We start from the raw sequence: 16,325 nt of genomic DNA, 5'->3' as shown, positions 1-16,325 counted from the left end.
TGTGTGGTTTTTTTTAGTTTAAAAAAAAAAAAATTTATTGCACAATACATATAAATCTAGTTACCCTATATAACATGTTCGATAGAAAAAAATATTGACAAAATAATTAAATTTGTGAGTCGTGCCCTTATGGCATTATAATTATATTATACTCTACTTATTAAATCATCTTTTTTAGAATGATTTTTTGAAGTTATAATGGTAATTTATACTTGATATAATTTAAAAAGTATACACGTGATTGTTACCGTGTTCATCAAACTATCTCGTAAATTATTTTTAAAAAACATAATACAAGTTTGTGAAACATATAAATAACAAAATATAATTTTTAATTGTGATTCTTGTTACCGAGTAAATTATGAAAGATTATACTAGTTTATAAATTTTTTTTTAAAATATAACGACTTAAATAATTATCAAATAAAATTTAATTATAAATTTTGACTTTGTACTATATGCTCATACTCAATGTATATGATACACTTCAATCCCCATTTTTTATAAAATTGAAACAATATAGAGAAAATTAACATAATATCTTCTTAGAATGACAAAAAAATAATAACACAAGTTGCAGAGGTAGACGTATAGTAACAAAATCCATCATTCTATAAGAATAACTAGTCAGTCATGGCAATAAGATTTAAGCCAAAAGAATGACACAAAAATAAAGAAATACATCCATTATTGCCCAAAGGATCATTCTAAGCAAACAAAAATAGGCTATAAAACCAATTTCATAAACCAAAAAAAAAAAAAGAAGGTTGTAACAGCTACAACACTCATCATCATTTTACAACATCCGCCGGAACAGTTGGTATAGAAACTTGAATTTGATCAGATCCTGCAATCAAGAATCTGCTATGAAACATGTAAAGGCAAGAGGTTCTTCACCAGTCAGTCTTCAAAAAAATGAGAGCAAAAAATAGCATTGAAAGCTATCCAACAGTGTGTTGTTTGCAGCCTTTGGGACCAAAATGTTGGGAGCTTCGCCTCACCATCTTTTTGCACAGGTAACAGTAATGGTTTTGGCATGCCCAGCAGAATATGTGATTGTTATTCCCAACCTGTCAATGAAATGGAAAGCTTCTTGTTAATAGAGAGTAACCCCTCTCACTTTGATAAGGGATTAGTGGATTACTTCTACAATGAACAACTGGGGGAATATAATTTCTTGTTTATATTGGCCTTTGAAGATGAGTAATTCGGAAAGGATCGGAGGTGGTTTGGAGTAATGAAAGGCGGCAACTTGGGGTAGTTGGTAGTTAAACGGACTCACAATGCAACAGCAAAGATGGAGGGTCGGCTATGCTTTTGTATGTGTGCAAATGTTAAAGAGCTTTGGTCATACCTTACCCCGAACAAGAGCCAAGCTTTGAGCTATAAGTTAGATGTAACTCGGCTCAAATCTGGAAGCTAAACGGATTTAAAAAAAAAAAAAAAAAAAAAAAGATAGTGAAAAGAAAGATATCCTCACCTTTGCATTTAATTGACCACAATTGGGACAAGAATGGACGTGGTCAGCAAAGAGTTCAGCTTGCATTTGGCCAACCACTTGACGAGGATTAATGCGCTCCTCCCACCTCTGAATTTCCTCTTTTGGGAAAAGTTCGCACATCCCATCCCTTGAAAAAGAGAGAGAGAGAAAAAAAAACACTCATGAATTATGTATTAAGATAACAGTGTGTGGTTATGGTGATCAGATATGTGGAAAAGCTAGTATTTGAAACTAAGAGCACTAGGTCGCTAACCTGAAGTGGTCATATCCATCAATAGCTTTATTACAACGATAGCAGAAATACTGCCCGCAATTGTTGCATACCATTTTGTTGCAGCCTTCAGTCCGGGAGATGGCCATCTTACAAGAAGGGCATTGCTTTGCACAACGGTTGATTTCCTTTACACTAAGAAGTTCATTGATCAATTCCTTCTCACGGTGTCTTTGGTCGCCTTTGAGATGAGATGAATTTTGTCGCTCCTGGTTCAACAAAGCAAAGGTAGAGCAGATCGTTTACAATACATGAAACTGCTCAAATATGCAAGGGTTGGGAACCCAAGTGGCTCAATGCAGCAACAGAGTTGAAAAGTTTGTGAAAGATGAGAAATAGAAGTCAGAATAAAAAATTAAGCTTGGTTGGAAACTTCTTTGTACAAACAGATTAATCGTAGGGAAATTAGAGGGCCAAAGCCATGTAAATCCACAAAGACTACTGCCAAACCTCAAGTGTTCATCAGAAAAAGCAAACAGATGCATTAGTTTTGCTTAGAATCCGCATTTGCTTTCAAGACAAGGACACTCATTTTGGAACTAGAGTACTGAATGGAATAAAATAAAAACATTGAAGAGCAAGAACCATACCTGCAAAATACAAAGTTTCATTTCTGGTGTCATACACTCAACTCCAACATGGCGCTTGTCCCTACAAAGTGTACAGAAGCTGAAGTAGCATTTTGAGCATAGTGCGTGATTGTCTTCATCCTCTATGCATATTGTTTCACATCTAGGGCAATAGCATACATCGGACATTGATTCCAATGTTTTCTGCAACATCAAGCTTTCCCAGTGTTCAAACTCCTCTTCACCAAGTAATCGTTTCAGCAAACCTGGTGGTATCATGCTTCCACATTTTGGACTAGGACACTGAAGCTTAGTTACGGTACCTTCTTTTACATGCATGTTTGAAAACGTTCTCATGCAGTTCAAGCAGAAGAAGTGCTGGCACGGCAGTCTAGCAAAATCAGTCCCTGATAAAAAAAAAAATGTAAAAAAATACAATAATGTGAACAAGATAATAATCAATTGTTATTGAAAAAAGTGACTATTAAAGTATATAAACTTTCAATACTTTCATTTTAAAACAAACAAACAAAAACCTTTAAATGCATGCATTTGCTCTCTGAATGGAGTAGAACATTACCGTGAGAGAATAAAAGGATGACTAGAGAAAATAAAATAATATAAATGAAGAATTGCAGTATTGAACAAATCACATGATGGTGAATTTTAGTATGTTCTTCAAGCAACTTCACAATCATTTCTGGGCAATTCATATGATGGTAAAAAAAGAAGCATAAACTAGAATACAAGTCACAATTGATCATCACTTCTTTTGGGAACAGAAAGAGAAGCGAAATCAGGATTTTCAAATTATGTTTACAGTTTACTGCCATAAGTTAAAGCATAAACAAATGTTTATTTACCAGGAAATTCATCAGCACAGATGCAGCACTCATGGAAGTTTTTACGAAAGTTCTCATGGCACTGTTCGTCATTATATCTTTTCAGCGATGAAATATCAATATCAGGAGAGACACTTCCTGAAATTGCCCGCCTATCTCCAATATCCCTCTCATTAAAAGGGCTCAGCTTTATTTCTTCATCAAATTGAAGATGTGATAGAGAAGAGCTTTGCAACCGTTCTACCCACTGGTATATTACCTCCTGCCCTGATTGTTCATTCCAAATTGAATCGAGCATGTGACAGAGATGGGAAATTTTTGCAGACTTCAACCATTGTACAGAGATGGTGAATTGAGGAGGGAGATGACTAGGATATGATTTAGGTAATAAACATGTCAGTATGATTGGTGGCAGATGCTCAACTTTGAAGGAGTACAGAAACTCAGGTGAATCATCATTCTGGGTCTCAAGTGCAGATGTTTTTAGATTCACAGAGACTGTAAGCTCCTTAGGAACTTCTATGTGTATATGGATCTGCAAGTAATAAAAGAACATTGGTGAACTTAGCTTTTGAAGGCGGAGGGGAGAGAGAGAGAGAGAGAGAGAGAGAGAGAGAGAGAGATTATTAAAGATGCTACAAAACCTGTAAAGTTCGTAAGTCATTCTGTCTGTCTAGAACGAAAATGTCGTCACCATAAATGGATTCCAGAACTAGTAACTGCAAAGAACAATGGAATGTCACAAAAGCCATCTGGGAGAAGATAGCAAAAGAATGGAACAAGAACATATAAAGAATTAAAGATTAGATCTAGTCCACATGGCACCTGCTCATGCATGGTTTAGGAGAAAAATAAACATAGCCTAATCAATATTTTTAAAAGAGGTTGTTTACAATTTAACTTATAGAAAGAAAGGATTTATTGGACCATTTTAAGTTCCCCATTTACTTGGCCACAAAAGGGATCTCAAGTTTAATCAGTACTCTCTTCTTTTAAATCCAAGTGTAACATACCAAGATCTGATTAGTCGGTTAGCCAGTTTTGAATTTAATCCTAATATCACAGCCACCTATACAACATAGAAATAAGGATCATTGGGAAATAACCAATTCCACTACCCCCTATTATTCCAAACTTCAGTTACCACCATGTACTTTACAATATGGCACTTTCAATCATATGAATGTCCACCAACCCTATCGTCACATCATTAGTCTCTATTTCCGACTTAAATTTCTAAGGAATTATATAGCCAATTTGAAATGAACATAATAAATCACTATTTCATCACACTTTTTTTCCCACCCAATTCAAATTTCAATAAAGTCGATCTTCAAAAGTTACATTTAATCATACTTATTGCCATTTATCATAAGAGCAGTTAAGATGGCCACCGATCATGATAAAAAGTATAGAATTACTCCACAGTTTGTACAGTCGGTTTCCCTTTATTACTCCCTGCCTCCAAAATGCATGTTCTTAAAGAAACTGGTGAACATGAAGGCACTAACAAATTCCCTTCACTACAAATGAGTTTGGAGTGGAAGTTGGTCAGTTGTTGACTTGGTAACCACAATTCCACAAGTATACAAGTTCAACTGTCGGGAGCGGCCTATTGGCCTTTTTAGTTTGAACCAGTCAGTTATGGGCAATCTAAACTAGTTTACCTCTAGGGTCACAACTCACAAGATTGAGTTTACTGGTGTACTCTCAGATAGTGGCTGCGAGTTTCCTCGTCACCCAAATGGTTTTGGAGTTGTTTGCAGTATTGTTTATTGTTGCAAATTAGTGAATGTTGGACGAATATTCCCAGTAGAAATCAAACAGGGGAGCTCTTACAGTTTCCCAGTATCCATTGTTCTTTGGTTTTCCAGTTTGAACAAAATTTAGCACCATGATATTAATGTAAAACACTAAAAACATACAGGGAAAGAAAAAAAAAAGTAATACTTGGATTTTCTTTAATATTGAAGCTAATAACTGACAGATTGAATTTTACCTCGTCCTCTTGGGCTTGATCATTAACCCTAAGCTGCTCTTCAGACAACTCAGCCTCTTCAACGCCCAATCGCAACTCTTCCAGTCTTCTCCCTACATCATCAAACCCCTCAACTCCCACCCCAACGCCGCCATTCCCTTCCTTTTCCTTCGTTCCCGACGTCCCTTCCCCGCAATCACTCGGAACTCCTACTTCAATCCCACCTCCACCCTCAACTCCAGGATGATCTTCTTCGCCTCCGCATTTAGTCAAACACGCCGCCGGCGCCGGAACTTTCTGCACGAACTGGTGTTTGATCCCCCGGCCACGCCGGTTCCTGGAATTCCGACGATTCTTCTGGCTAGATTGATCTTTTGGCACAACTTCCGGATGGTTTAGCTGAGAATTAGCCGGATAAGATGATCCAGAGCTCTCTGGTTGAGGGGTTAACGGATTCCGGATTGGATCATCTTCGGGTTTAACAACAATCCGATTGCCATCGTCTCTCTTCTTCTGATAATTATCCTGTCGTCTTCTGTTCGACATGGCTGACAGCTTAAACTGCAATTGATTGAGAAATTCCAAGCTGCAGAACCATTAGGTATATCTTTCAACCGGTAAGTCGGTTATAATAATAAAGAACAAGTTCTAAAATTAGCCATTGTCGTATTAGGATGTTTAATCATATTTGAGTTAAAGTTATGATTCTCTATCCTAGTCTTTGTCTAACTCTTTTATTATATTCAGAAATAGAATAGGAATTATACTATATCTAGAAATAGAATAAGAATTGTATTTTATTATTTGGTTCGCAGAAAGAATAGACCCTAAAATATATTTTAAAAGACATAAATACCATTATAAAAAGGAATAATGTTCAAATTGGCTACGAAAAAAAAAATTAGACCACTGAACACTTCAAATGTATGCAATTTTATCAAGGTTACCATCAATTTTAACATGTTACCTGCTTATGGGGTAGCTAAGTTGACATTTTTAATAATTTTTAAATAATTTTTAATAAATTTTAATAATTAATTTTAATATAAATTTAAAAAAAAATGAAATAAATAAATAAATAAATAAAAATAAAAACGACAGGGTGACCGACGTCGTTTTTTTTTTTTTTTTTTTTTTATAGTTTTTTTAATTATTATTAAAATTATTTAAAAATTATTAAAAATACTAACTTATTATTAAAATTATTTAAAAATACTAACTTAGCTGACACGTTAGTAGGTAACCTGCTAAAATTGATAGTAACCTGCTATCAGGTAAAATTGCACATTTTTGGAGTGTTCAGTGGCTTAATTGCATTTTTTTTTTCGTTCAGTGGACTAATTGCATTTTCAGGTTATGTTCAGTGGCCAATTTGAACCTTATTCCATATAAAAATATATGGCGGTAGTGCTGGTGGTGTTGGTGGGGGTAGCGACGGCGATGGTGACTGGTGGTGGCGGTGGTGAATAGGAAATAAATTTAATTGGGATGTAAAATAGGAAATAAGAACCTTATTCCATATAAAAATATATGGCGGTAGTGCTGGTGGTGTTGGTGGGGGTAGCGACGGCGATGGTGACTGGTGGTGGCGGTGGTGAATAGGAAATAAATTTAATTGGGATGTAAAATAGGAAATAACAAGTTTATCATATTATTGAGAATTTAGGAATAGCCTAATAAACGCACCACACACCAGTACCTAATACACTACCGAAATATACATGATGCATTAAAAAAATATCACTACATTTTTTTCTTTTGATTGATTTTCAATCACGTGGTGGTGTACCACAAAACATTATATAATGCACTATATACCACTTATAAACCACCACCCACCAGCACTTAGTGCACCACCAAAACATACATGGTTCACAAAATTACCACCGCGTTTTTGGTGATTGGTGCAGATTACTCAACTTGGTCAGTTCAGTCACTATGTTTGGTTTACCCCTTCATAAATTTTGTCAGGCCAGAGTAGGCGATTCCACCTTTGTTGTAACAAGGGAGTAAGGTTTCCTCTTTACTTACATATATATACTAAGCCTAAACGACGTCGTATAACTTACATATACATAAACCCTATATACACATCAGATATTCGGATGGGTTGGGTGAGTATTTAAACCCCCCCCCCCCCACCCACCCCTAGTATCATGACCCGCCTTCAATATGTTAACGGGTCGGATTCGGCCTCAAGGATTCGCCCGTTTACCGGGTTTCGGATAAGGCAATTTTGTCGGGTTTCTCAGATTATGCACAGCCCTAAAGCTAGCTATCCATCATTAACTGTGTCGTTCACATCTGCCTTTGGGACGGAAATGTTGGGAGCGTATCTTCACCATCATTCTGCACAGGAAACAGTGATGGGTTTTGCATGCACCGCAGAATATGTGATTGTTATCCCCAACCTGTCAATGAAATGGGAAGGCATCTTTGTTGTTAATAGAAGAGAGTAACCTCTCTGAGTTTGAGTTTGACAAAGGGATTGATTAGCAGAGGATTAGCTCTGCCTCTGGCTCTTGTATGGGGATAACTAAATGGGTTTAAATGAAAAAAGACATGTGAAAAGAAAGATACCCTCACCTTTACGTTTATTTCACCACATTTGGGACAAGGATGGGCCGAATGGCGGCGGACAGCAAAGGGTTCACGATGGTCATCGTCCAATTCATCTCTTGAAAAAGTAGTTATGAACATATACTACATTGTAATAGAGTCAATAGTATTCAAAAAAAAAGAAAAGAATATCACTAACCGCCAATGAATAGCGTTACTACAATCGTAGCAGAAAAGCTGCCCGCAATTGGTGCAGGTCACTTGGTAGCAGCCTTCAGTGCGGGTGATTGCCATCTTACAAGAAGGGCATTGCTTTGCAGAACGGTTGATTTCGTCTAAACTAAGAAGTTCATTGATCAATTCAAGGTCACTGTATGTTTTGTCGTCTTCAAATTGAGATGAAGAATTTTGTTGCTCCTGGTCCTGGTTCTCAACAAAGCGAAGGTAGAGCAGATCATTTACAACGAACGAACACATGAAACTGCCCAAATATGTGTGCAAAATGTTAAAGAGCTTCGGTTATACCTTATAACCCGAATAAGAGCCAAGCTTTGAGCTTAAGTTAGATGTAACTCGGGTCAAATCTGATAGCTAAATGGATATTAAAAAAAGACATGAAAAGAAAGATATCCTCACATTTATATGACCACAACTGAGACATTGCATTTGGCCAACCACTTGACAAGCACTAATGCGCTCCTCACAACTCTGAATTTCCTCTTGCGGGAAAAGTTCACACGGCCCATCCCTTGAAAAAGAGGGAAAAAAAACTAATGAATTATGTATTAAGATAACACCGCGGGGTTCTAGTGATCAGATATGTGGAAAAGCTAGTATTTGAAACTAAGAGCACTATATCTCTACTAACCTGCAGTCGCAGCCATAATACCCATCAATAGCTTTATTACAACCATAGCAGAAATACTGCCCGCAATTGTTGCATAACATTTTGTTGCAGCCTTCAGTCCGGGAGATAGCCATCATACAATAAGGGCATTGCTTTGCAGAATGGTGAATTTCCGTTACACTAAGAAGTTCATCGATCAATTCACGCTCACGGTATCTTTGGTTGTCACTGAGTTGAGATGAATATTGTCGCTCCTGGTTCAACAAAGCAACGGTAGAGCAGATCATTTACAAAACATGAAACTGTCCAAATATGCAAGGGTTGGGAACCCAAGTGGCTCTTCTTTTTTTTTCGTTAGGTCCATTGCAGACAGAGTTGAAAAGTTTGTGAAAGATGAGAAATAGAAGTCGAGAATCATAATTTAAGCTCTGTGAAAAAGCAACCACCATTGCTTAGAATCTGCATTTGCTTTCAAGACAAGGACACTCATTTTGGAACTAGAGTACTGAATGAAATAAAATTTAAAACAATGAAGAGCAAGAACCATACCTGCAAAATACGAAGTTGCATTTCTGGTGTCAAACACTCAACTCCAACATGGCGCTTGTTCCTACAAAGTGTACAGAAGCTGAAGTAGCATTTTGCGCATAGTGCGTGATTGTCTTCATCCTCTATGCATATTGTTTCACATCTAGGGCAATAGTGTACACCGGACATTGATTCCAATGTTTTCTGCAACATCAAGCTTTCCCAGTGTTCAAACTCCTCTTCACCAAGTAATCGTCTCAGCAAACCTGGTGGTATCATGCCTCCACATTTTGGACTAGGACACTGAAGCTTAGTTAGGGTACCTTCTTTTAAATGCATGTTCGAAAAAGTTCTCATGCAGTTAAAGCAGAAGAAGTGCTGACACGGCAGTCTAGCAAAATAAGTCCCTGATTAAAAAAAATATACACTAATGTAAACAAGATAATAATCAATTGTCTATTGGATAAGTGACTATTAAAGTATATAAACTTTCAATACTTTCATTTTAAAACAAACAAACAAAAACCTTTAAATGCATGCATTTGTTCTCTGAATGGAGTAGAACTTTACCATGAGAGAATAAAAGGATGACTAGAGAAAATAAAATAATATATATGAAGAATTGCAGTATTTGTGACTTTTAGTATGTTCCTCAAGCAACTTCACAATCATTTTTGGGCAATTCATATGATGGTAAAAAAGAAGCATAAACTAGAAGACGAGTCACAATTGATCATCACTTCTTTTAGGAACAGAAAGCAAAGCGAAATCAGATTTTTAAATTATGTTTACAGTTTACTGCCGTAAGTTTAAGCATAAACAAATGTTTATTTACCAGGAAATTCACCAGCGCAGATGCAGCACTCATGGAAGTTTTTACGAAAGTTCTCATGGCACTGTTCGTCATTATATCTTTTCAGCGAGGAAATATCAATATCAGGAGAGACACTTCTTGAAATTGCCCGCCTATCTCCAATATCCCTCTCATTATAAGGGCTCAGCTTTATTTCTTCATCAAATTGAAGATGTGAAAGAGAAGAGCTTTGCAACCATTCTACCCACTGGTATATTACCTCCTGCCCTGATTGTTCATTCCAATTTGAATCGAGCATGTGACAGAGATGGGAAATTTTTGCAGACTTCAACCATTGTACAGAGATGGTGAATTGAGGAGGGAGATGACTAGGATATGATTTAGGTAATAAACATGTCAGTATGATTGGTGGCAGATGCTCAACTTTGAAGCAGTGCAGAAACTCAGGTGAATCATCATTCTGGGTCTCAAGTGCAGATGTTTTTAGATTTACAGAGACTGTAAGCTCCTTAGGAACTTTTATGTGTATATGGATCTGCAAGTAGTAAAAGAACATTGGTGAACTTGGCTTTTGAGGGAGGTCAAACTTCTGGTCCGTGCGTAGCAATCTGGATCTATAGCCTTCTTCATTGTCATCACCATCACCCACAAAGTCCTCCCATCCACCCTTGAATGCTAGTACGAACCTAGACGAAAAGAAGTCTCTGGAGCCGCACAACATGACAGTGTAGGAGAGCATGGTCCAAGGTTTCATCCTCTTCATTGCAACAAGGGCATGTGGACTCAATATTAATTCCTCTCTCTTTAAGTTTGATTGCAGAGCAGCATAAGAAGATTTTGAGTCGAGAGGCACTTTCAGATTCCATAATCTGTTCCAGTTGATGAGAGGATTTTGAAGAGGTTGATAATCACCTTAGCTTGCATGAAACGGTAACCAGACTTAGCTTGGTAGTATAAAATTCCCATGGATCTCCTGCCCAATATCAATCACCACCGTAATCCCTTGAAAAAGAGAAGAAAAAAAAAATTCATGAATTATGCAATTAAGATAACACCTTAGTGATCAGATATGTGGAGAAGCTAGTATTTGAAACTAAGAGCACTATATCACTAACCCCCAATTCGAGCCTCCGTGGAGGCGATATTGGCTCTTTGTGCTTCATTTGATTGAGAAAGTAATTATGAACAAATACTACATTGTAATAGAGTCAATAGTATCCAGAAAAAAAAAATATCACTAACCCCCAAGGAATAGCGTTACTACAATTGTAGCAGAAAAGCTCCCCGCAATTGGTGCAGATCACTTGGTGGCAGCCTTCAGTGCGGGTGATTGCCATCTTACAAGAAGGGCATTGCTTTGCAGAACGCTTGATTTCATCTAAACTAAGAAGTTCATTGATCACTTCAATGTCACTGTATGTTTTGTCGTCTTCGAAATGAGATGAATAATTTTGTTGCTCCTGGTCCTGGTTCAACAAAGCGAAGGTAGAGCAAATCATTTACAACGAACACATGAAACTGCCCAAATATGCAACGCTTGGAAACCCAAGAGGCGAAGGCGCGAAGCTCCTTTTTTTGCTAGGCTCATTGCAGATTTGCAGCCACAGTATGTGTGCAAAATGTTAAAGAGCTTCGGTTATAACTTATAACCCGAATAACAGCCAAGCTTTGAGCTTAACTTAGATGTAACTCGGGTCAAATCTGATAGCTAAACGGATATTAAAAAAAGACATGAAAAGAAAGATATCCTCACCTTTATTTGACCACAACTGAGACAAGTAGGGCTACTGTCATCAGAGAGTTCATCTTGCATTTGGCAAACCACTTGACGAGCATTCTCCTCACAACTCTGAATTTCCTCTTGCGGGAAAACTTCGCACTGCCCATCACTTGAAAAAGAGGGGAAAAAAAAAAAACTCATGAATTATGTAGTAAGATAACACTGTGGGGTTCTGGTGATCAGATATGTGGAAAAGCTAGTATTTGAAACTAAGAGCACTATATCACTACTAACCTGCAGTCGCAGCCATAATAACCATCAATAGCTTTATTACAACCATAGCAGAAATACTGCCCGCAATTGTTGCATACCATTTTATTGCAGCCTTCAGTCCGGGAGATAGCCATCATACAAGAAGGGCATTGCTTTGCAGAACGGTGAATTTCCGTTACACTAAGAAGTTCATTGATCAATTCACGCTCATGGTATTTTTGGTCGTCACTGAGTTGAGATGAATATTGTCGCTCCTGGTTCAACAAAGCAACGGTAGAGCAGATCATTTACAAAACATGAAACTGCCCAAATATGCAAGGGTTGGGAACCTAAGTGGCTCTTTTATTTTTTTCTTTTTTTTTCGTTAGGTTCATTGCAGACAGAGTTGAAAAGTTTGTGAAAGATGAGAAATAGAAGTCGAGAATCATAATTTAAGCTCTGTGAAAAAGCAACCACCATTGCTTAGAATCTGCATTTGCTTTCAAGACAAGGACACTCATTTTGGAACTAGAGAAATGAATGAAATAAAATTAAAACATTGAAGAGCAAGAACCATACCTGCAAAATACGAAGTTGCATTTCTGGTGTCATACACTCAACTCCAACATGGCGCTTGTCCCTACAAAGTGTACAGAAGCTGAAGTAGCATTTTGCGCATAGTGCGTCGTGATTGTCTTCATCCGCTATGCATATTGTTTCACATCTAGGGCAATAGCATACATCGGACATTGATTCCAATGCTTTCTGCAACATCAAGCTTTCCCAGTGTTCAAACTCCTCTTCACCAAGTAATCGTCTCAGCAAACCTGGTGGTATCATGCCTTCACATTTTGGACTAGGACACTGAAGCTTAGTTAGGGTACCTTCTTTTAAATGCATGTTTGAAAAAGTACTCATGCAGTTAAAGCAGAAGAAGTGCTGACACGGCAGTCTAGCAAAATCAATCCCTGATTAAAAAAATACAATAATGTAAACAAGATAATAATCAATTGCTATTGGATAAGTGACTATTAAAGTATATAAACTTTCAATACTTTCATTTTAAAACAAACAAACAAAAACCTTTAAATGCATGCATTTGTTCTCTGAATGGAGTAGAACTTTATACCATGAGAGAATAAAAGGATGACTAGAGAAAATAAAATAATATATATGAAGAATTGCAGTATTTGTGACTTCTAGTATGTTCCTCAAGCAACTTCACAATCATTTTTGGGCAATTCATATGATGGTAAAAAAGAAGCATAAACTAGAAGACGAGTCACAATTGATCATCACTTCTTTTAGGAACAGAAAGCAAAGCGAAATCAGATTTTTAATTATGTTTACAGTTTACTGCTGAAAGTTTAAGCATAAACAAATGTTTATATACCAGGAAATTCACCAGCACAGATGCAGCACTCATGGAAGTTTTTACGAAAGTTCTCATGGCACTGTTCGTCATTATATCTTTTCAGCGAGGAAATATCAATATCAGGAGAGACACTTCTTGAAATTGCCCGCCTATCTCCAATATCCCTCTCATTATAAGGGCTCAGCTTTATTTCTTCATCAAATTGAACATGTGAAAGAGAAGAGCTTTCCAACCATTCTACCCACTGGTATATTACCTCCTGCCCTGATTGTTCATTCCAAATTGAATCGAGCATGTGACAGAGATGGGAAATTTTTGCAGACTTCAACCATTGTACAGAGATGGTGAATTGAGGAGAGAGATGACTAGGATATGATTTAGGTAATAAACATGTCAGTATGATTGGTGGCAGATGCTCAACTTTGAAGGAGTGCAGAAACTCAGGTGAATCATCATTCTGGGTCTCAAGTGCAGATGTTTTTAGATTTACAGAGACTGTAAGCTCCTTAGGAACTTCTATGTGTATATGGATCTGCAAGTAATAAAAGAACATTGGCGAACTTGGCTTTTGAGAGGAGAGAGAGAGAGATTATTAAAGATGCTACAAAACCTGTAAAGTTCGTAGGTCATTCTGTCTGTCTAGAATGAAAATGTCGTCACCATAAATGGATTCCAGTACTAGTAACTGCAACGAACAATGGAATGTCACTCCACAAAAATCCACACAAAATCCATCTGGGAGAAGATAGCAAAAGAATGGAAGAAGAACATATAAAGGTTGGATCTAGTCCACATGGCACCTGCTCATGCAAGTTTAGGAGAAAAATGCAAATAACCTTATCAATATCTTTAAAAGAGGTTGTTTACAGTTTAAATTATATAGAAAGAAAGGATTTATTTGGACCATTTAAAGCTCCCCATTTATTTGGCTACAAAAGGGATGTCAAGTTTAATCAGTACTCTCTTCGTTTAAATCCAAGTGTAACATACCAAGATCTGATTAGTTGGTTAGCCAGTTTTGAATTTAATCCTAACATTTATATGAATGGATCATCTAGACCTCACGTATAAAGCAAGTCTACAAATGCATCAGAGGTGCTGCGGCCATAGAAAAACATAGAGCTCCAAGCATACACTAGATGAAGGAATTCTACTGGAGGATACCCCATTTAAATACCCTATGCCATTGATCATAAGAGCAGTTAAGATGGCCACTGACCATGGTAAAAAGTATAGCATGACTCCACAGTCTGTACAGTCAGTGTCCCTATTTATTACTCCCTGCCTCCAATATACATGTTCTTAAAGTACCTGGTGAACATGAGGGCACTAACAAATTCCCTTCAATTCAAATGAGTTTGGAGTGAGATAACCTCAGCCAAGTTGGTCAGACTGTTGACTTCGTAACCACAAGGTTACAAGTTCAACTCCCAATGAGAGCGGCTTAATGGTCTTCTTGGTTTGAGTCGATCAGCTTAAGCAACCTAGGCTAGTTTACCTTCTTGTGGTCCTTGCAGGCGGGCTGGGGTTAGCCAGTGCACACCTAGACCTCGGGTTTCCCTCGTCACCCAAATGAGTTTGGAGTTGTTTGAATAGTTTATTGTTGCAAATTAGTGAATTTTGGACAAATATTCCCAGTATACATCAAACAGGGAGCTCTCACAGTTTCCCAGTATCCCTTGTTTCTTGTTTTCCAGTTTGAACAAAATTTAGTAATGTAAAACACTAAACAAACAGGGAATGAAAAAGTAATACTCGGATTTACTTTCATATTGAAGCTAATGATTGACAGATTGAATTATACCTCGTCCTCTTGCGCTTGATCATTAACCCTAAGCTGCTCTTCAGACAACTCAGCCTCTTCAACGCCCAATCGCAACTCTTCCAGTCTTCTCCCTACATCATCAAACCCCTCAACTCCCACCCCAACGCCGCCATTCCCTTCCTTTTCCCTTCCTTTTCCTTCGTTCCCGACGTCCCTTCCCCGCAATCACTCGGAACTCCAACTTCAATCCCACCTCCACCCTCAACTCCAGGAGGATCTTCTTCGCCTCCGCATTTAGTCAAACACGCCGCCGCCGCCGGAACTTTCTGCTCAAACTGGTGTTTGATCCCCCGGCTACGCCGGTTCCTGGAATTCCGGCGATTCTTCTGGCTAGGTTGATCCTTTGGCACAACTTCCGGATGGTTTAGCTGAGAAGTAGCCCGAGAAGATGATCCAGAGCTCTCTGGTTCAGAGCTTAACGGATTCCGAATTGGATCATCTACGGGTTTAACATTAACAACAATCCGACTGCCATCGTCTTTCTTCTGATCAGTATTCTCTCTTCTTCTGTTCGACATGGCTGAGACCGTTAGGCTATTCGAGCTGGTAAGTCAGTTATAATACTCCATAATAACTAAGAACACAATGAATCAATGCTCAATGCATAAAATTAAAGCAAATTCATAAAGAATATGTTCGAACACAATGAATCAATGCTCAATGCCTAATATTAAAGCAGATAAATAAAGAATAAGTTCAAAAGATGAAAAGGTTAGGATCAGGAAACCATGGCTCTTGATGATGAGTACTTCTTACATCTTAGTTAAGTGTGCACAATAGAACATACACTCCTAAATGTGCATGACAATAATAATAGTTTAAAAAGATAATGAGAATTATAATGATATGAGTATTTAAAAAAAGTAACAGACAAACATACATAAATGAAGGGTATATCTTTCCTTCACAATTATTAGTTTTTATTATATATATATTATTAATGAAAAGAGTTTCGACGATATATGGAGTTTGGGTTTCTATAAAGAGATAGGAGATTGTAACGTGGATATGGGCGAAGTGTGGGTGATTCTTTATGGTTTTAGGATTTCTTGGGACAACGACTATCGTAAGGCCTTCATTCAAAGCGATTCCAACAACTTAATGCACTAAATTAATGACCTCAACTCAATGTCGGTGGGTGGCAAGCCTTTGATAAACATCATCCGTGAGTGCAAGACCTAGTAGAAGAAAGACTGAAGTGTGGTTTGCTGTCACGTCTTTTGCAAACAAAATCAAGTGGTTGA

The 16,325-nt window shown here is 37.5% G+C and overlaps 1 protein-coding gene across 4 annotated transcripts; it reads right to left on the bottom strand.

Annotated features, from left to right (window-relative positions):
• Positions 1-660: 660 nt before the first annotated feature.
• Positions 661-15,675, bottom strand: LOC109153112 (E3 ubiquitin-protein ligase RNF14). 4 transcript variants are annotated; one of them, XM_019300891.1, is made up of 9 exons: positions 15,606-15,675; positions 7,444-7,453; positions 5,183-5,743; positions 3,828-3,902; positions 3,205-3,718; positions 2,363-2,748; positions 1,755-1,981; positions 1,481-1,628; positions 661-1,070 (listed from the first exon to the last, which is right to left on the bottom strand). In XM_019300891.1, the coding sequence occupies exons 3-9, from the start codon at positions 5,705-5,707 to the stop codon at positions 942-944; spliced, it is 2,004 nt and encodes a 667-aa protein (XP_019156436.1). In that variant the 5' UTR covers positions 5,708-5,743; positions 7,444-7,453; positions 15,606-15,675; the 3' UTR covers positions 661-941. The 4 variants fall into 4 exon arrangements, 3 of the variants coding, with proteins under 3 accessions (XP_019156436.1, XP_019156435.1, XP_019156434.1); XM_019300890.1 differs by lacking the exon at positions 7,444-7,453 and adding an exon at positions 15,275-15,553 and having other exon boundaries at positions 5,183-5,454; positions 15,584-15,617; XR_002049462.1 differs by lacking the exon at positions 7,444-7,453 and having other exon boundaries at positions 1,826-1,981; positions 5,183-5,454; positions 15,275-15,666.
• Positions 15,676-16,325: the final 650 nt, after the last annotated feature.

The sequence above is a fragment of the Ipomoea nil genome, unplaced genomic scaffold (assembly GCF_001879475.1).
Source record: "Ipomoea nil cultivar Tokyo-kokei standard unplaced genomic scaffold, Asagao_1.1 scaffold2480, whole genome shotgun sequence".
Taxonomy (NCBI): Eukaryota; Viridiplantae; Streptophyta; class Magnoliopsida; order Solanales; family Convolvulaceae; genus Ipomoea; species Ipomoea nil.
Note: the sequence above shows the minus strand (reverse complement) of the source record. Positions and strands in the feature narration are given on the sequence as shown.